Source organism: Brachycentrus maculatus, unplaced genomic scaffold (genome assembly GCF_059751285.1).
Source record: "Brachycentrus maculatus isolate JH-2025_06_01 unplaced genomic scaffold, ASM5975128v1 h1tg000185l, whole genome shotgun sequence".
NCBI classification, from domain to species: Eukaryota; Metazoa; Arthropoda; class Insecta; order Trichoptera; family Brachycentridae; genus Brachycentrus; species Brachycentrus maculatus.
The window spans coordinates 270,741-293,451 of record NW_028280936.1 but is presented as its reverse complement, the minus strand read 5'-3'; the positions used below and the strand labels follow the sequence as shown (position 1 = coordinate 293,451).

The 22,711-nt window shown below is 30.1% G+C and overlaps 1 protein-coding gene across 1 annotated transcript in view; it reads right to left on the bottom strand.

Annotated features, from left to right (window-relative positions):
- LOC148307899 (neural cell adhesion molecule 2-like) overlaps nt 1-22,711 on the bottom strand; it is a 151,345-nt gene that overhangs the window by 108,280 nt on the left and 20,354 nt on the right. The window contains exon 3 of the mRNA XM_088262593.1: nt 5,850-6,058. Within this exon, the coding sequence (XP_088118719.1) occupies nt 5,850-6,058 (209 nt within the window). The remainder of the gene's footprint in view (nt 1-5,849; nt 6,059-22,711) is intronic.

Below are 22,711 nucleotides of genomic sequence, written 5' to 3'. Positions count from 1 at the left end.
ACATAAGTAACATTTTTTTTGTAAAAAAATAAATTAAAATGACTTTTGACTACAAAGTAAACGCTTTAAATAAAAAATGGATCATAGATAAATACCATTGATTGGATACGTTTAAAATAAGCGAAAGTTTCAGGTTAAATTAATGGTATACGGGAACAGAAATGGTGAATAAATAATTGGCGATATTAAATAAAAAAATAGCAAATCCCATAAATCTACATAAATATTAATATTTATAATATTTATTTATGTTTTATTATTAACATCTTTTGATTTTAGAAACTTCTTTTCATTTTCCGAATTTCATTCGTTCTTATTTGGTTCATTAAACGCGTTTACTTTTCAGTGCTTTTATCATTCCTTCTATTTCAGATGAGTTTGCAAAAACATACATTTTTATCCTTGTTCATACCGCAGCGTAAAAACCATTCCTTTGAGTCACGATAATGTTGAAACCAGAGGACTTCAATGGATATTTCGTTGCGCTTTGAGTATTAGTATAATTTGGCGTAAAAGCGAAAAAATCTCAGCTTGAGAAATTAGTACATACTGAGGATTGTGAATAATTTATGATCAAAACGTCCAGTGGCGTAGAGGAGATTTAATATGGCTGCCTCACTCCCGGTCTCGCGCAGCACCGGAAGTAGGTGGCAGCCACAATGGACAGCTGCAGCTAATTGGAAAACCTTACTCACAATTAATTTCGCGTGATTTTTTAAGCGTGGTAAAGATATATTTAAGACAATTCCGCTTTACGCGTTTAATTGAACATTAAAAGTCATTCGAATTTCGTCATTCAAATTCGTACAAATTTCATACAAATTTCGAAAAGTGAAATAAGGTAGAAATGCAAAACTGAGAAAAGCATTATCGATTAAATTAAGAAAGGTGTGTTGAGATGGTTTGGACATGTAGAACTAATAAAAGAGGAAAGAACGGTAAATTTAATTTATAAGGCGAATGTAATTGGAAAAAGGAGCAGAGGAAGACCGAGAAATACTTGAAAGTGGTCAGGTTAGGAGACGAAACAATCGGCGGGTATGTATGAGGCGATGCATGAACTTGGAAGAGGCGATGAATGTTTGCAAGGACAGAGTGGTGTGGCGTTCTATTCTCTCTGCCTACCCCTGCGGAAAAGCGGCGTGGTGGTTAGTTAGTTAGTTAAGTCAACTCAGGGCATCATAAGACTACATCCAAATACTACTTATTTCATCGATTTATAAAAAATAAATATGTAGAATGAATGCAGTCAAATGCAATCACTCATATGAATTTATGGCAGAGCGATGCATGATATAAGTCCAAATGTTGGAATAAATATGAATGCAAGGTTGAGATAAGCACTATCGATAAAATAAAGAAAAGTGTGCTGAGATGAGATGGGTATGTGAGACGAACGAGTGGAGAATGAACAGTGAAACAAATTTGTGAGGCAAATGTAGTTGATTATAGGAACATAGGAAATCTAAGAAAATTTTGGCAGAATCAAGTATGTCAAATGCTGAGCGTGGTCAGGTCAAGAGTCGGAATAATCGGCTGGTTTGCATGAGGTTTGTTATCTATGTAAGATTGTTTGCGAAGAAATATTGGTATAGCGTTCTATTCTCTCTGCCTACCTTTTTGGGGAAGCGGCGTGATGGATAATTAGTTTTATTTTATTTTTTATAAATAACATTTTCTAGGAATTTTATAACCTTGAGAACTTTTACTACCTTATAGGTGTATGAATCCCTCAAGGATAAACACACAATAGAAACAGAGTGTTGGGTTGTAGTACCATGGTTGGTATCGCAGACTCTTAAGTCAGAGTTTCACGGTTCGAACCCACTCTATCACAATTTGATACCTTTTATTAATAATAAACCGCTTAGGCTCACAGAAAAAGTATGAAATTGAAGTATTTTTTGTAAATAATAAACACACAAATATATCTCTTTTTTATTAAAAAAAAAGTACCTACATTAGCATTCTACATACTGCATCAATCAAAATGTGCTCTCCTACGTTATGAAACAATTTGTGTAGTTTGTATGTATATTTACGTATTTTTATGTTCCTATGTATGTGCATATCCGTAGATACATACATATAAACATACATTTGTATGTATGACAAGATGAAAATCGATGACCTCTTTCAATATCGTTACAATGCAGCACGGAGAGGGTAGTTTGGAAACATGTAAAAAGTTCCTGAAAGAAATCCTTCAAGTTACACTATAAATCAAGCTACAAAGATTTTTTTAAATTCTGTTGTTTAAGAAATATTTCCATAGAATAAAAGGCAAGAGAAAAAGAGATAAAGTCATGTAATGAAACAGATGGTATCCTAGCATATCTTACATATATTAAATCCTTCATACATTAAACGTTTCTGTCATATGCATGCTCATCAGAAATTAAAAGTCAAATATTTTGTTTGTATTTTTTGTTCACAAAGTCTTCATTTTCTTCGGCTTAGGAGATATTAATATCAAAAATCTTTTTATTCATATTTCAACAAAGATGAAGGAAAATAAGAAATTTTGGAAATTTGCAGGGCTCATGACTTGCCATAGGCTGGTTTTTGTTTGTATTGCACCTAACGAGAATATTTTCTGCACACTATCAATACAAAACACAAAAATTGTATAAAATTGTATTTAAATTTGATATTCCATCTTTTTAAATGATAACGAACTTTGATCGATAACGAAGGTAGGTAGGCGTATTAAAAAATAAAACTAAACGAAAACGTCCCTTTCGCGAACAAATAAATATCAAAGACATGGCAAAGCCCTTATATCCGGATGTTATCAAGTGATAATCTTGATTTGTTCTGACTTGTTGGGAATTCTCAAGCTGAATATTCTTAAAAGAAAATAAACATTTAAGTTGTAAGAGTCGTAGCAAAATGAATTCATGTTTTGCAATTCTTTTTCAGGCTTATTAGATCTCAATAAGAAAATGCCATTAAAACAATGAATAATTTAATGCTTTGTATGAAATTCAAATTCTGTTCAAAAAATTAGAATATGATAAACGGTTTATGTTAAGTAAAACGGCAAACAACTGATTTAATTTTAAAAGCAATTTTTTCCCTATGTATGTATTTCAGTATATTATTTTTTATTTCTATTCTTTATTTTTTTATTTCCATTTTAATGCTTTATTTTTTGACATCTCAATATTTTATTTTAGCATGTTGATGGTATAGTTAATATGCGCTTAGTTTTTTTTTGATGAAATTTAAATAATTTATTTATTGTAAGTTATCACAAACAACGCGGGAAAAGTGTCTCAAATGAAGACTAAGAACTAAAAGTAGACTAAGACTAGACTGTCTCTAAGAAGCATGTCTGGCAAGAGTCTACAAAACAGAATAAGATCGAAGATGTCGTTAGGTGGGGAAGGCAACGAAGGAGACAATCGTTTACGCATGTGAGGAGAATATAACCATCCAGACTTTCCCACATTGCACTATACGGCCAACCCCAAGGTAGATGACTTCCTGGCAGACCACTAAAGAGATGAATCAACAGCTGAAAATCGACATCGCAGGAGGTTAATCCCTCTTAAAAACATGCCACAAGGCCTACACCAAGCAGAAGAAGAAGAAGAAAAAAAAAGTTATCCCGAGTGAAGAATCAACTGTCTATAGAATTCGAATATAAAAAATGAAAAACTTAACAACACGGATAATCTTTACACTATTTCTTCGATATTTTTACTCCAGGTTACACTTCGTGAGTTGTATGCTTTCGATATTCTGTACCAAAATGAGCTTATAACACTGTCTCGGATAAAATAAAAGAATAACACTGTCTCGGTAATATTTTTAAGGGATGAGAACGAGATGATTTCGAATTTCAATATTTCTCATAAAAACGTGAAATTGGTAATTCAAGAAATACGGGATGCGTAATGTAAACATTTTGTTTAGTTAATGCGAAAAAGATACGCAAAAGAAAGAAACAATAATACAATCATCACGGCATAACGTACGAGAGCATGTGACTGAAAATAAATATTTCGAAACATACACGGAGTTTTATTTCGATAAAATGTGAATGTAACATGAGTTTTATTTATGCGTGGAAAAATAAAATCCTCCTTTGTGAAATTTGTATCTAGATTCTTACAAGACATTTGTATGTAACGGGAGATTTGTTTGCAGATGTACTGAAACAATAATACACATATTATCCCTTCACATGAATTTCAACAGTATAACTGTTAAACTCCTTTTTGACAAGAAATATACATGTATTTGAAAATATAAAAATGCTTATCTGATATTTAATACTAACACAGAAGAGGTATCTTAAGATATGCGTCCCTTATTGTTGAACTACCAATTTATTTTAACCAAAATATTTTAATTAGTTCAAATTGGTATTTAGTTAAATTCGGCAAGGTAGTTGGATCCATAAACATATTGCACAAACAGGCACTATAAACTACTTCAAAACAGCATTTCAAAAATCATTTTTCGTGATATCGATAATGCAGTTTTACAAAGAAAGCATATTAAATATTCAAATCAAACACAAATTTTTAGAGTCCACTAAATTGTATTTTGTTATTAAAAATGCATAAAAATAAATTTTGTTTAAATTATTTCGCCTTGTAATGGCATTTTAAAACTACTCTCAGAAGTTTGAAAATGCCATACAAAGCAAAACAATTGTCACAAATTTTATATTTGTGTGTTTTTAGTAATAAAATACAATTTGGTGGACTTTGTAAATCAGTATTTGATTTTGATAGTTAATACTTGGATATAAATTAAAATAGAGTTCTACAAATTAAACGCCAGATCCAAAAATATGGTATTTGTTTTACTGTCCCCTATATGCATCAATTAGTGTATGTCGTACTGGTGTTAACTGAATAGTTTAATGTTTAAAAATAGGGTGGGTGATTAGTCTTTAAAAATATATATTTTTTTTGTTGAGGTAAAATTTATTTGAAAGGCTACATATGGTCTAAGTGTACTGCTATATGAGAGAGAAAAGGGAGAAGTTTTAGTTTGTATATGCCTATGATAATAGTAACTCTATTATTTATTTTAATTGAAAGGTAATATGAATATCAGGTTATGATCAAATACACGTTGAGAGCTTACGTTTAAGAAACTTCTTTTAGGAAAAAATGCAATCTTTAAAGTTTCTTTAAATAATAGAAAACTGATGATGAGATTTTATAGAAAAAGTACAGACATTCCAGTTTGCAAACGGTACTCGTATGTAAAACATGGTTTAAGCGAATGTATTTGAGTCTTTCGTGAATAACGCCTGCTTAATGTATTTTGATAAATAAAATGACATGTAAATATATATATATATATATATATATATATATATATATATAATATATATATATATATATATATATATATATATATATATATATAATATATAAATATATATATAAATATATTATATATATATACATATATATATATATATATATATATATATATATATATATATATAAAATATATATATATAAATATATATATATAATATATATATATATATATATATATATATATATATATATATAATATATTATATATATATATATTATATATATATATATATATATATATATATATATATATATATATATATATATATATATATATATATATATATATATATATATATATATATATATATATATAATAATATATATATATATATATAATATTATATATAAAAATATATATTTACATATTTAAATTTATATAAATTTACAGTCAAGCAAAAATTAAAGAGTTTTCGGCACCTACTTCCTAAACTGCCTAAAGTACCCAATTGATTAATGTTCGTTAATAAATTTAAAAATAATTAATTCAGCACTCACCAATGACGGTCAGATTGAAACGGAAGCTGATCGTTTGAGAGTTCCGGTAGTCCACCCTGCAGCGGTATATGCCCTCGTCGTGGCGCTTCACGTCCTGCAGGACGAGCGAGGCCGGGGTGGGGGCGGGACGGAAGGTGGCGCGGGGGCCGAACACCCCCGGGGCCGACCAGTGCCGCCCCTCGGCCATGCCCACCCCGCGCACGTCGAAACTGCAACACGAGCTTAGGTTACACCAACACGCTCAAACGCAACATTCATCTCTGGGCAAAAGGGTCGGAAATGAACATTTCCGAAGGATCAAGGGTACTGGACAATTGAGTCGTCTTTGCTAGGAGGTGAGAAGCCTTGAATTATGGTTTGGCAATAAACGGAGGCCATTCGCAGTAGAAAACAAGGTCGAATTCACAATACTACAAAATAAGTTACAGCCTAGCTCTCTTAAAACACTCCCCTTATCATTCACCGTTTACTTTATTTAATGTTTATGTATATATATTTTTTTATATGGAATAAAAAAAGTTGGGTAAATGGGCCTATCTATGATATTCATTAATAACAAATGAATGATGATTAACGAATGAAGACTCATGTTATTTACAACATTTTGAGTGTGTCCAAATACTTGTTTACAAAATCTGGATAATCTCCAATTACAGGAGCTATTTTCATATTATTTTTTTCCAGACTTCCATATTCTTATTCATCTTTGATGAGATGTCAAAAAATAATACTCATAATATTGATTTCTGAAATCGTTAATGATATCACGAGTTTTAATTACAATATATGGTTTGTAAAGTAGTATATTCCTCCGATTTCGTTCATTGTTGTTCGTATCAGTCTAGACTTGTATGGGTTGGATGGGGATGGCAAAGCCATCGAATTTTCGTCTCGCACGTTTTACGTGAGATGTGACGGCTTGGAAAATCAATCAATCAAAGCATATGACTTTGAAACATGTTTCCATATAATAATGTCGAAAATCTTGAATAAGAATGAATACTTATAAAAAAAATCATATTAGATGTTTGAATATTTAGGTAAATCATATAGCGCTATTTTCATGAGATATCGTTTCAAGGGCGCTTACATTTTTCGTATTTACTTTATCTTATGCCATGTACTATAAATAAAGTTAATTTAAATATTAATGTTATTAAGTAATTAAATTCCACTGAAAAAATAATATCATAATATTATTTGATGCAAGGAGGGATTGAATTTAACAGTTTTCAAATACATTTGAGAGAAAATATGACAATAATTGCAAGTTCATATTAATTAACCCTCAAACTATTATTTATTGATTCGGCATTAAATTTGTGGAATGATATGTTGATTATTAAAAAAAAACACTTGTAATAAACCATTTAATGAGTTTCATTTTTATTTGTTTCGAAAACTTACAAATGTTTTCATCTTCAGGTGAAAAATAAAACTTACTATTTGGTTTTCGAAACTAGTTGTTTATAATAAAAATAAAATTCATACAGTGGTTTATTTCATATGTTTTATATTTTTAAAAAAACCCCTCAAACTGTAAAAACTGTTAAAAACCAACGCACTTTTTTCGCGTATTTTTCCATTGACTGAGATTAGTTATTACCAACATTTTGGTAGAGCACGGTCATTAATGATAAAAAGTCACCGTGAAAAAGGAAAAATGTAGGAAAATTATTTATTGATGATTTTTTAACTAATATTATTATGGTTAATAATCGCTTTTCATCATCGATTCAAAATTGAAATTAAGTTTATTGCGATGCTTGATAATAAATATTATATACGGAAATGGCGATAGGATATGATCCTTTAATTTTTTTAAATTTTGATTTTCATAATTGTTTATTAATATTTATAACTATATGTTCTTTACATTGCAATAAACTTTGCCATAAATTATTTATGATATTTATCGTTTTAAGCTGTACAATTTAAATAAATAAAAAGCATGTTATGGTACACAAGGTATTTTAAAAAGCACACATAATAATTCTAGATATCATTGCATTGATGAATAACGAAATATTATTTTATCCCTTCATACCCAGCTGGACATCGCAACATCAAAAGGCTGGATTGCATAATTAAAATTTGTGAAACGTCGATTTCAAACTAAACAAAACATGGATTTGATATTTTATTATAAGCTTACTGGGATTTATGCTTAATGAAAATAAACATTAATTTATTCGATGCATCAAATAGAGATATTACACGTTATTTAACGTTGTAAGGTTGAACTCATTAAAATGTATTATCAAAAAACAGGTTTCGTATTTATTTGGTAGGAAAATAAATAAATATAAATAGGTGATATACGAAATAATTTAAGGTAAAATTATGTGTTATAATTTTAGGATTATATATGTAGATGTACATATTGTAAAAATAATTTTTTTTGCCATGTTTTAAAAAAAAAAAGTTAATAATACAATTTTTACCGTCTTAACGATATATTCATTTTAAGAAAGATAATATCTTTCTATTTGTGAAGTAATATTATACACGTTAATAAAGAAAATGTTATACGTCAACATAGAGACAAAAAATACCCTTATTTGATTCATTGCAAATTATTTGATTTATTAAATTATTTTCGGAGGTACGGTTAAAAGTCAAATAGGTTTATATCGAATTGAGTAAAAATAAAATACAGATAACTTTACTTTTTATTATGAAAAATCCTAAATACATTGAGGCAGTAAATTTTAATTATTTAAGGCCCTTAAAGAGTCCATTAATACAATTATTATTCTTTAGTCCACTGTTTCATTAAAATTAAGTAACTTTTGCTTTGGGGTGTATTTCAACGTCTACTATATAACCCGACAATTTTCCGCGTAATTATATGATATTATCATACTTTGTAAGCTGGGAACGTATGATTAAGTATATAATATGTACTATTAAAATGTACCCCATTTTGTTGTTTACAGTTGATAAGTTATTCGAAACTCGATTAGACTTGATTGATATGTAAGTGTAATATAAATCGTAATATGTAGTTTTTTTTACCATTCTGCTTTAGTATTTTACTTTTTTCTTAATCTAGTAAGTAGGAAAATATGAAGACTGATGAAAAGAAAAAAATACATTCTTATCACAAGAAAATAGTTTCGTCTAGGTTTGTTTTCAATAATTTATTACCGCTGCGTGTAAAGTGGGTTTAAATAAACACAAAAAGACGTTTGTTGATAGTATACCATACTTAGTTATGTGTGTCTCTATATAGTATCACAACTAATAAAGTGTCTACTCAAGGAGCGGCAAGAAATGACTGGAGAAAAAAGTTGGGTGCGTTCATAACATTAATTAGTCCATTTACTAAATGTATGATTAAAATATCAGATATGTCTGTTTTTCCGTTAATTTTGGTGGAAATTAATATTGAAACTTCGTGTGTGGGAGCAAAATGAAACGCCTAAATAAATACGATGTGAGATATGAATCATTCATTACTTGATATTTCACCCATGACACCTGAAATACAAATATATTTTCGAGCACTTTGTATCTACTTATACAAAATTTATTTTTAGATTGAACTTATAATGTTTCATTCTATCTGAGATTTTACTTGGAGTCTAGAAATATTATTATTTTGTATCATTGTTTAACAATATTTACGTACAGAATTGATAAAAAAGGTGAAAACAGAGTATGTACATGTTTTGAAATCCTTGGAACGAATTTGTGAAAAATTGATAAATTTTAGTGTTAAAGGTAAAGAATTAAAAAAATAGTTATTTTCAAAAATCGGTGTTAAATCATACTGAAAACTTAATTCAGTATTATTAAACCGATCAAAAAACTTCCTAAAATAATTTGGCAATGTGGAGAAAATGGATGACAAGTAAATTACTTTTGACTAGGATAAGAATGGCTAAGAAAGACTAAATCAAAACTGAATCGTTTAGAACTTGTAATCTGCTTGTGTCTTTATGGGAAAAGGCATATCGCTCACTCCTTTCAAGAACATCATAAATCTAAAATCGTCAATTTTCAGTTGTGCATGTTTTCGGAATGCACATAAAATGTACTATATCCCAGCAAAAGAAACATATTTTTAACTTAATATTTACCCACTACAGGGCAGAAAGTGTTGTTTTCGCATTTTTAAGAAAAAGTTTTGTATAATTATTGTTTTTAACAAAGTAAATATTTTTTAAATGGAGAAAAAACCTTCAGGTTTTACCTAAAAAGATCTGTTGCACAGTTAAAGGTTTAATAAGTTGCTTGACATTTATTTTTAATACATTGTATTATATTTTTGAACTTTAAAAACGTTCTCCTGAAAAATCAAGTTTTTTTTTTATTTATGACGATATTGAAAGGAGTGAGCAATTTGTTAATAGGTGTATGAATTAAGATATAAAAATAATCACTTGAATGAAATCACTTTTTTTAGTTTATAAATATTAATACGGCTAGTTTCGAGAATTACATATATTATCCCTAAAAAAACGGTATTTATTGTATGTTTATCTGTCCATAAGTTCATTTATATTGTAGTTCTCAAAACAAGTCGTATTAACATTTATAATTTTTAAAAATGTGGTCAAAAACAGGTGTTTTCTTTTTATATTTCAATTATCATATTAATCTACGAAGTTAATGCCAAATCAATATATCATACATGTGTGGATTTTGAGTAAGCTTAGAGTGTATGTTAGGGCAAATGCTTATGGCGTCCAAGCAGTGTGATATTCCCCAGTATACCATGATCATAATAGCTACAAATTGTGAGTGTTTATGCATAACAGTATAAATAATTATTTATAAGAATAACTATAATTTCGAATATTTTAAATTGCATAATTTTCGTAAAACACTACCCTGTATATATGAATATTCTGTATATTTTTTTTATTGTTATTGAATTTCCATAAATAAAAATTAAAACGTTGTTAAGTTGACTAGTACATAAGTATTTTATAATAAATAACATTATTGGTTTTGTAAAATAAAATAACGGAAAAACGTTTTCAGATGGATGAAATATAAGATCGTTATGGGATTTCACAAGGAAAACCTACGTATGCATGTCTGAATACGACCTCCAAATAAATGTTTTCGATTACAGTACGACCACAGTTGATTAAGTTTCAGCACACAACTGAAAATATTTATTAGAGATCGAATTTTCGAAATGTTTGCCATAAAATAGAATGAAAAAAGGAATTTGTCATCCAGCGCGATGTCTAAGCCACCTGATCATAATACTAGAAGAAAAGCAATAGAAGAAAAGTCAATTTACCTAGCCTACAGGATGGTAGGTGACGATGTATGAAAGTAGTAGTAATAATATTAAACACCCTTTATTTTATTATTAAAATTCTAACTAATTTAAAACATGAAATATAAAAATATATTTACAACATTTTGAGTGTGTCCAAATACTTGTTCACAAAATCTGGATTATCTCCAATTACAGGAGTTATTTCATATTATTTTATTATTTTTAGTGATTCAAGAACAAGGTTTCTAAATTGGTTCATATATATAGAACTTCCAAGAATTTGAGTAGTGTGGTTGTCAATAATGGGTAGAATTGGTGAATGTTACACGTGTGTAAAGTGATCACTTAAACCAGCCGATGACGGTCGTCAGCCCCGTAAATGCCCAGACTTCCATATTCTTCTTCATCTTTGATGAGATGTCAAAAAATAATAGGAAAGTAAGAATGTAGTTATTTGAATCGCTTAAATATTTCCATAAGCATTTAAACAAAAATTAATCAAATTTATTTTACAAATTACTACTTTTGAAATTATATGATATTCATTGGTTTAACTTCTTGAATAGGATATTATATAAACATAAGCGGGTTAATTGCCATGAAACAATATAGCAATGTAGCTTCACCGCAGAATGATTCGTATTCCCAGGACAGATAGATAGGGTCACAAACGAAGAAGTTCTCAGAAGAGCTGGATCAGACAGAGAACTCTAGTCGAATACCGAGGTTCGTTAGTCATATCTGGGTCACGAATTTTGTGAAGAGAAATACCATCTTTTACATTTAATCTTGTTGGAAAAGATAGAAGGAAGCTGAAGAGCTGGATGAAAACAAACGTTGCGCAATAATCGTGACTGGACCGGGATAAGGGGTGAAGGAATTGTTCCGGATGGCGCAAGATCGCAAAACCTTTGCCAGAGTGATGGCCAATGTTGGGGGAATCTGACAGGGTACAAAAAGAAGAAGACTGTACTCCAACCAACTAAAAACAGACTAGTGATAAAAGTTTGAACCTTAAACAACTGTTGTAAATAAGGGGGTTGATAGTGCTTGCACATTTGTTTAAAAGAAATAACGCATTTATTACAGTATTATTGAAAACGTAATTTCAACATTTTATGTTATAAAAGTGTAAATTGATGAAAAACAAGGAAAACAGAGTTAATAGTATCAAGTACGGAGTTGAGGGTGGATGACTAAAGGAAAACTAAGGAAGAATGATATGATGGACAGTTAGAGTTCAAAGGATAGATATTTGTGTTTCATGCGTTTGTTGAAAGTTATTAGAGATGGTGAATTTTGCACACATAAAAGGAAGAAAAAAAAACTGTTAAATTATATCACTGTTGTTTTCATATATGATTTAAAGTACAATATTGAACGGAAAGAGAGTGCAATAATAAAAAAAAAATAAAAAATCAACTTTTTCCGTGATAATCATTATCAAGCGTTACATAATATGATCATGATCTATTATGACACGTTTATCAAAATAAACAATGAAAGCTATACCTAATTTTATATTTTTTGAGTGACCTTTCAGTGAGTCTAATGTTGGAGAAGCGTGTCCGAAATGAGACTCGGTAATAATGATGTCCATTATTTATCGTACTTATGTTTATCGAATGAGTATTCACTCAAAATTGCTAGCGATACGTAGAAAAAAAAATATTGTACATTAATAACCCGATATTAAATTGATTGGTTGTATAAAATAAAACAATAAAGCTAAATTATAGGTATTTATTTGTGTATCCATTTTTTTCCTTTGTTAATGTTAATTTCATTTCCTTTGTTTCAGATGTGACCATGAATTCTTGCGTCTGTTATGTTATTATCACGTATGTTACATTCATTACACAGCACCCCTAAAATTCTCACTTATTAAGCATCACGACGCTTTCTACAGGAGTATGCAGATAGAATAGAATGCTACTCTAATCTATCATTCCAAATAATTTTCCCCTATTCCACATTCTTGCATCTTCTCAAACTTATCCAACAATTATTCCATCAAATGTTTGAAATACATAATACTACAAAGTTTTCTTTGGACTTACTCTGCTCTAATTTCCAATTATACTTACCTCATTTTTTGTTTTACTTTTCTTCATTCACTCATTCGTTCTAGATGCCCAAACCATATCAACATGCCTTTTTAAATTTTATCGAAAATGCGATTATTCTATATTTATAGATTGTAGGTAATTGAAATTTTCAAACATAATTTTATCAAAAACGCAGGAACAAAATTCTATGAAAATTCTCTCAACAAACAGTTATTCGATGAAATTCCATAATGCTTGATTGAGGTCATAAATTTTAAATTATTAATATAACAACGAAGAACTACATGAATATTTCGTTTGAATAACGAAGCACGTAGCATAAACAATAACAATAAATTTTAACAATTCATTTTATTTTTTCTATCATACATTGGATTGTTCACCATACGAATGATATGATGCTATGATGTTTAAATGGAGTAAGCTTTATATACTACACAAATTTTTCATTTGACAGTGCCACAGTTAGCCATACTTACAAACCGATTGAATTTTTACCCACATGTGAGAGGGATCCAAGACACAATGAGTGGAGGATTAATAAAAATAAAAATAAATTATTCGAGTATCTCCAAGATGTCCATTAGGGCAGAATGGTGAAAGTTACAAAAGTGTGTAAAATGAGCAGTTAAGCCAGCCAAATACCAGGTCGCATGGTGATGCTCAGACTTCAATCTTCTTTCATATAAAACAGATAGATAATTTATTTATTGTAACTGCAGACAGTTGTGTTGTTGGGTAATATATCCAAAATAAAACATGGTTTGTTGGATTGAATTCTACATTTATTTTTGTATATAAACTAACATATTTGTGTGTAACACTAACTAAAAATATTTACAAATAATAGCAATAAAAATATTTACTAATAAATATTTTGTAATTTTGTAAATATTTTTAGTCAGTGTTTGATTATGTCCTAAGAAGACGAAACGCGTCACGTATTAACATATACATAAAAAATGTAGAATTCAATCCAACAAACCTTGTTTTATTTTGGATATATTACCCAACAATTAGATCGATATTTATTTTATATTGAGACATCTATGACAATTTTTAAAGTTGTGATTTTTTCAGACAGCTTTTTGGCAAGAAAAATAGCGCCTCACACCTATTCTTAGTTAAACCTTTAAGTAATTTGACTAAAGAAGACCGTGTCATACGAGATCACGCCATCCATTATGGTCCGTTGTAATGTGGAGTGGTGGTGGTGAAAAACTGATTATGATGGACACCTAATTCCCCAGTGCGTATATTTCCGACTTGTCATGAAAGAATTTAATTTATTTTTGCTCACCGCCTTTCGTGTCAAGCCTGTAATAGTCGGTAGAAGAAAATTATTTCGCCTTAAGTTCCGAAACCGGAAAATAAATGGTGACCACCCTCAAATACCAATTCCGATTACATTTACTGATTAACCTGACTATGAATAAAGGAAAAATATTTCAATTCAAATTGTTGAGGCTACGCTCGGCAAAGCTTACGTGTTTTAATCTTGGTCAGATTTTTTTGTCACTCCCAAAAATAAGAAATCGATTCCGAGAATTCGTAGCCGAGCGACCATGATGTAAGGGGTACTTATACTAACGCGCGACAACGTGTCATTATTGTCAAACATCGCACCAAAGTCACCTTGGAAAATAATATATTATGTCGTTCAATTATTCAAAACACTTGGAAATCATTTAACGCGCGTATTTCACAGCGTTACGCGTGTTTAATCAGCATTGTTTGGAGTCGAGCCTTCGGAGGGCTGTAAAGAAACCCTCACATATCGCGTGTTACTGTTAAATTAAATATTTTGACTTTTTTCAAGCAAAGTGTGCAAGGTAAATGAAATCAAGGAGGCCGTGGACAGCGGCGTACGGCGGTGTGCGTCGCGCCGCGTCGCGTGTCGCGCGTCGCGCGTCAGGCAGGGGTACCTACTCATATTATGCTGGCCTTCAACGGGGTGTAGCCAACCAAAGCAATAAAGGTTTTTTTTAGCTTTCACAAAAATCTCGCCGGAAAGAGAATCCCCAAAGGTCCGTTTAAATTTAATTAATTTTTGAAACCGAAATCCTTTTTAACATTGAAATTGTGATGCCGATTTGAATTTTAATTCAAATTATGGAGGTGGAAACTTGGTGCTATTTTGTAGCCTGGAATTAATGAATACAGCTTTTTAGAGACCATTTTTTGTTGTTGAAAAAAGTAGAATTCTTTCGACGTGGAAAGAGAATCAACACAAAGATACCATAAAAATTAATTTTATTCGGTTTAAATTAAATACTGCCCTTAATTTCCTTTATTATCTTTTGATGGATTTGCAATAAAAAATATGTTTGAATAAAAATAATAAGTAAAATTAACTCACATTTTGCGATAATCTGAGGATTAAAAAAATAGAGATAAAAAATATGTTCTCCCTGCCACTGCGTAGAAGCGGCTTGAAAATTATTTAGTTAGTTTTAAAATATATCTTCCAGTTTAATGATTTTCAAAATATCTAAAAAATTTTGTTGTAATATATTTCTCAAACATCATTCTGAAAAGACTTCAAATAGTACATAAAGAACTGCATCAGGTCAGCGCGTTAACTGAATCGCAAATTTTATGAAAGCATGGTAATTGGTCGCAAACTTTAATTTTGGACGGCTATTGGTAAAGAAACTGACATTTTGAATCTGGTCGTCGCGCGTCGATTCGTATTATGTAAAAGTTAATGTTACTGAAATATTTATTTTTACCGAATATGAGTGTCATATGATGAAAATCTAAAATACCTATAATACCCGTTGTAATATCACTTAAAAGCATTGAATTCATAAAAAAACTAAACGATTCAACTTATGTCATTATTGAAAATGTCATAACTTTACTTTTGTGTTAGCATTACCTTTCGGACAGTACAAATCGACAATTGCGAAAAAATGCCATGTCATTTTAAATAAAAGTCTAAAAGAAAATTTACAATTAGACACTGATCCATGGTAATATAAACGTGACATTTAAGAGCGACTGATAAACAAGTCTGTGATATGATACAAATGTGTGCTATGTAACTACGATAGATAGATGTTAGAAAAAACATATTATTTATTGTCTGTGGTGATCGAGTCAAATACAAAATTGAGTGAAAAATCCATTTTAATCTCCTAGAAATCGGGTCGATTTCAGTTAATAACTTTAAATTCAATTAGGATGAATAAAATTGGTTTAAAAAGAGAAATCCTGTCTTTTAAAAAAATAAATAATTGGTAAAAATCTTTGTGAACATTATGTCAAAATGTGATAAAGGTAAGTTCGATGGCTTTGCTACCCTAACGGACCCGATCAGATATGCCATATGCGACAAAATTGATCAGGCAATCTGACGCCGAACTCAAAGAAAAGTTAACCTTCAGCTTAATTTTATTATTATTTTGTGTATGAATAAACAATGTGATATTTTATATTACAGTAAAGCGCCCCTGAATGTGTTTTGCAGAAAAAAAGGGAGTATTAAATGCATGCGAAGTAATAATTATTATTAATATGTAGACGTATAAAAGATTTTTTAAAATATAATATTGTTGTTGTGATTCACTGTTAAAAATATTTTTTTTTAAAAATGAAACAGTTTTTTTCATAAAGAATAGTACATTTTTTAAATATGATTTTCAACACCCTGTAATAAATATTGATTTTATTATTTATTTTTTTCAATTGGAGAAATTGTGCTTGTGCCAAACGAACAGTTTGATTTATTTCAGCTTTGCATTCAAATAGTTTATGCTGTGATTAAGAACAGAGTTATTCAAATTATATACTAAAATATCCTGTTAATGCGTAAGGCTTCTAATAAAACCAGTAAATTTGATTCGCATTATCAATAAAACTATTTTTGTGGTGTTCATAAAAAAATGTATATAATTTAGGGATTGCGAGTGTATAAATATTATTTTGAGCATAAATACAACTTTCGCGTACAGTATTAAAAATTATAACCCCGTGACACGAACTGAAAGTAGGCAATGTTGCGTAGGTACTGAAATTACAAGGTCCGAACCTACACGAGAAAAGCGTGTCGACCAGCAGGCTTATTCTGACGAGCCATTACTCGAGGGATAATGTTGTGTTAAAAAAGCTTACTGTGAAAATATAACACAGGTGAATGACAAGCTTTCGCGAGACCAGAATCCGACAGTTAGGATCCGCAATCACCTTACTTGTACTTAAGAATGTGCGAGGTTTACTTTATACTCACACGTAACGTGCTGTGAGTACAGGTCACATCATGTTTATTTTGCCCGCATTCGGACCGCAGATATTTGTTACCGCATTCGATCCGATAGGATGATATGTTGAAAAATATTTACATTCCAATGCATGTTAAATATTAAATACATCATACAAATATCAAAATCTCGCAAAAATACATTGAAATATGTATGATAAACGGGGAAATTATCGATCCCTTCAGTTATTTGTGATATTGATTTCATGTGTAAATATTATCTGACATTAAACGCACAGAGGAATTTAACGTTTCCAATTTTCATATAAATGCTTTGAAAATTTGGGATTGATTTTTTGCTTTTGGGTTAATTTTATGCTCACTGCGAAAAATATTGTTTATACCATTTTTTAGTTTTATACTGGTTACTGTCGTAATCAGCTTTATTTTAAAACGAAAATGTTTGAATTGAAAATCATTTGTTATACTCCAATATATATTTAAATATATAAATAAATGTATATATCTATATATATATAAATATATATATATATATATATATATATATATATATATATATATATATATATATATATATATATATATATATATATATATATATATATATATATATATATATATATATATATATATATATATATATATATATATATATATATATATAAATATATACAATATTTCGAAAAGGCAATAGCATCAGCCTGATGATGTTGGTAATAAGGAAACGCTGTATCCGTTTAAATTGTCAATCATTTGTTATAGGTATAATACATATAAGAACGTTTTTATGTATAATATTATATATGCGTTCATATGATGAATTATTTTGTAGTAAATCATTACTAACGGCAAAATATGATTAACAGGTCTTTTAACTGCATGTGAGAAAAAATGTAAATTAAAAATATTAACTTTGAAGTACTCGTAGATTTCAAGATGAACTGAGTTTAAAAGTTTATTTTTTGACATGTTTTTATGATCGCAATATATTTCGTTAGTGCTCTTAAGATACGAATGAAGCATGATGTAAAATATTGAAATTGGCTTTAAAACGTTGATTGGTTAATCTTCGCTCACGCCACCCGCGCACCGTCCGCATGCCGAATCGGAAAATATAATCCCGAGGAACGGTTAAAGGCGAAACTGTGAGCCCTTTTAATGTACCTATAAACGACCCGTAAAGATTTCCTCGCTACGACGGCCCTTTTATAAATGTTGTAAAAATTTACATAACTACTTTTTAATTTCCATCGAAATGAGTTGTTACGGAATTGATTCAAACATTTCCCGTGAACTTAGTCGAAGTACCATTTTGTTTAATGCGGAGTATTAATCATAACTACTTTTGTGTCAACGGAATTTCCACGCCATGATTGCAAGTTGGCATGCACACAAATTGAATATTTGGTCACTAGTAACCAGGTTCGGGGAACGGAGGAACTAGTAACATTTTCATTTTATAAAGAAAACGTTCAACTTAGAAAAAACGTACAAATTTATAACACAATTATTATCCTGAGATCCTGTTTGAACGAGATCCTTTTGACCTCGCGCCCTCGAGTTTAGTACCTACGGGGTACGAGTGGACCTTTTCTTAACGTGTCAAGTAGTGGCCGTGTAGGTTGGCGGTAATGGCGGCCATTTGTGACCTACGTTGTTATTACTGGCAACACATTTTTTGATTTATGCCTCTGCTTGGTTTGCATCGAACGTTTTAAATTTTAAAATTGGAAAATGGGAAATTCGCGGTTCGAGACGATGAATCACGCTGCGGCTCGATGTAGGCATGTACTTGGTAACTAACACAAAAGTCACCTACATGGTTAACATAATGTCATAAAGAAAGTTATTTCAGCGAGTAATGGACTGAAACCAAATTAACATCATAAACGCATTATTCACAGATAAATAAATGCTGTATCATAAATACTTCAGAATGGATTAAATTAATGTTGAATTTTATTTTGTTGTTTGTTCGGAAAAGCTAATAGTTAGCTTTGAGAAAATGTGAAAAGGAGGAATTAAGAGATAAGGCGTAGGACGCAACAAATCTTGGTCAAGCTGTCGTCAAGAAAATTCGATTCAGTTGGCTTGGCCATGTAGCTCCCGAAAGCCTTAATCAAGCTTGCCTCTTCTACAAGGTATCAGGTTCGCGCCACCCAGGATGACCACTACTGACAATTCGTCGGCAATTATCTTCTGACTTGGGAAGATGCAAGGGAGCTGGCAGCTGGCAGAAAAGCCTGGAGACAGTTTGTGGACTCCATATCCTCCACACAGGGAGCGGAAATGATTTTTCACTTTCATATTTATTTGGTAACACTCTGGACTGTAACTTGAAGCGTAAGACTGATTACCTTGCTTTCAAATAATTAACGATCAAGATAAAACTGCTTTAATACGATTTAGTTCCCTATGTACTATTGGGTGCAGATAGCGTAATAAGGAGATCTTTTCAGAAAATGTGTCTTTTTAAATCAAGGATAATTAAAATAATTTCAAGTTTAGTAAAGAGGGATCGCAAATTAGTATTATAAATCTCTCTACTACGAATCTGTTAAATTAGATACAATCTTCAATGCAATTATCTGCTATCTTAATTTAATAAGATACAAAAAAATGTAAAGAAAAATTCGTAACGTACACATCTTTCTGGTAAAACATGAATAATTTATTATAACAATAAAAAAATTAAGAGTAGGAAAAAAATACGGTTATTTAAAAATACGTCTATGTGATTTCGATCATTTGTTATTCCAAAAGAAAGAGAACGTAACAGTAAAAATTTAAGAAAGTACTTTGTCACGGTGCGCTTAATATAATATGATATTTCTTTACTTATACTCTAAATAAATTCCGGTTGAAAATCTTGTATTCTTTGAGTAAATTGAAAGCTCTCAATTTATTCTTGACGCTTCACAATGTCCCGGTAAATTAAAAAAGTTTAGAAAAGATTAAAATCTATTATAATCAATGCAAGAAATCACGTTTCCCTGAGGAAATATGGAAAAGTAAAATGCGGAGGGAAAATATTTTCCTGAGCGCGTCTCCCGAGGCACAATTTGTTCAATCTATGATGCTTGATATACACTTTCCAAGATTTCATCAATTTAAAAGCCCGATACAGAAAAGACGATAAAGCCCCAATTTTAGCTAGGTCAGAAAGACGTTTTTTTTTGTTCCTTTGTAAGAAGTGCCGACCTACTGAAACTTAAATATATTGCCACTATCGATGGGGCTCTAAGTAACATCGGATGACTTTACACACAAAAGATAATATGTAAGAAAGACAACCGAGCCGAGAAAGTAGCGGAACATTTGGTAGCACTCGCGTCGAGTGAACTTATTGGACATACCCCGTTTTATTACGATCAGAGTTACTTCTTCAAACTTTTGAAAGGATCTGAATGAGGCTTTATGTTCAAAGGCAGCTGATTGCTTTTGTCACGATGGGCGAGCACAATTTTAAAATCTTTTGCTTTTTGTACTTCATAATTTTTCGTCTTAAGATTGCCGAGGGTTATTTTGTGAGATGTGGAATAATCTCGAAACGAACTGTTAGGGATAAAACGAAAGCCTGAAATTTTGCGGTTTCGAGTGATTTTGAGAAGAAATTTTCGAATGATTATCGTGCGCCCAGCATCAAAAGAGTTTTGTACTTTATTGAAAGTGGTATAGTAACATCCCGATATTAACAACGTACTTCCTAAATGCTTTATACTTATGAGATTAAAGCAGGGTTAAAATTTAAACATTACGTACGTGGCTTAAGAACTTTTAAATACTGTATTATTAAGGTAGAAATTCTACCAAAATAGAACAAAATTAATCATTATTATTTCATATCTACATTTAATTAAATAATATTCTTCTAATGAGCCATATTTCTTTAATCTTAAGGGTCTTTATATTACGTAACTAAAAATATCTCGACAAAATATAGCAAAGGGATGTTGGTCCAATTGAATTCAATTATCATTTTAAATATATGAATATACAATAAAAAAATATATATTACTGATCTTTATCAGCACTTAATTGATATAATGTTAAATTGATCGTTTATTATAAAATGGCAATGTGATCTATCCAACGCAACAGACACCAGTCCAGGATAAAGTTAAATAAACATTAGAAAACCTAACTAAATAAATAGGGATAGAGAAAACCATGATAGAAAGATATACGATGGATGAGGGTTTCAATGATAGATAAAAATATTGACACTCAGCATAGATGAAGAAGAATATAACAAGTCTGGGTATTTACAGGGCTTACAATATGTCTTAAGTGTGTTTAAGTGATCACATTTTACAAATATGTTGTACATTCACCATTGGACCCATGATTGACAACCACGCTATTGGTGGTAAAATATTGGAACTTGTTTATATAATTATATATATATATATATATATATATATATATATATATATGTATATATATATATATATATATATATATATATATATATATATATATATATAAATAAATATATATATATATATATATATATATATATATATATATATATATATATATATATATATATATATATATATATATATATATATATATATATATATATATATATATCCTTTAATTGACACGCGGTTTGATTTTAATGTGAGTTCTCGGTACCATCAATGGTTGAGTAAGCTTTTGAGTGAAGCAGTCTATGAAAGGTCGTAAGCTCTGTAAACCCCCAGATTTCCATATTCTTCTTCCTCTATGTAGAGATATCAATAAAATAATTCCTACGTGGACAAACTGAGGTTATTGAACAAAGATTTGGACACATTCAAAATATAGATAACACTTATAACGTTTCAGGGGTTTTTGAAAGTTTTCAGGGATGGCATAAAATATATTTCTATTATTACTGACGAAATAATATATTTGGTACGTTATATTAAGGTTAAATATTACTATAAGATGGTTTATTACTCCAGGTTTTTAATATTACTATAAGATGGAATATGATAGATATTAACACGCGTGTAACATCACACTTACCGTGTCGTTAGATAGCATCATAAAATCGCATACACGTTATAAGGAACATCGATTTTTTATGAGGTCATCAAATTTTCGGCAGTATACGGTATGGATAATGTAGGTAATATGTTTAATATTATTTTTGACATCCCAACATCGATGAAGAAGAATATGGAAATCTGGGCATTTACAGGGCTTACGACCGTCATAGGGTGGCTGAGGTGATCACTTTACACACGTGTAACATCAATTCTACCCATGATTGATAACCACACTGCTCAAATTATTGGAAGTTCTATATATATGATCAAATGAATATTCTAGTGATTCA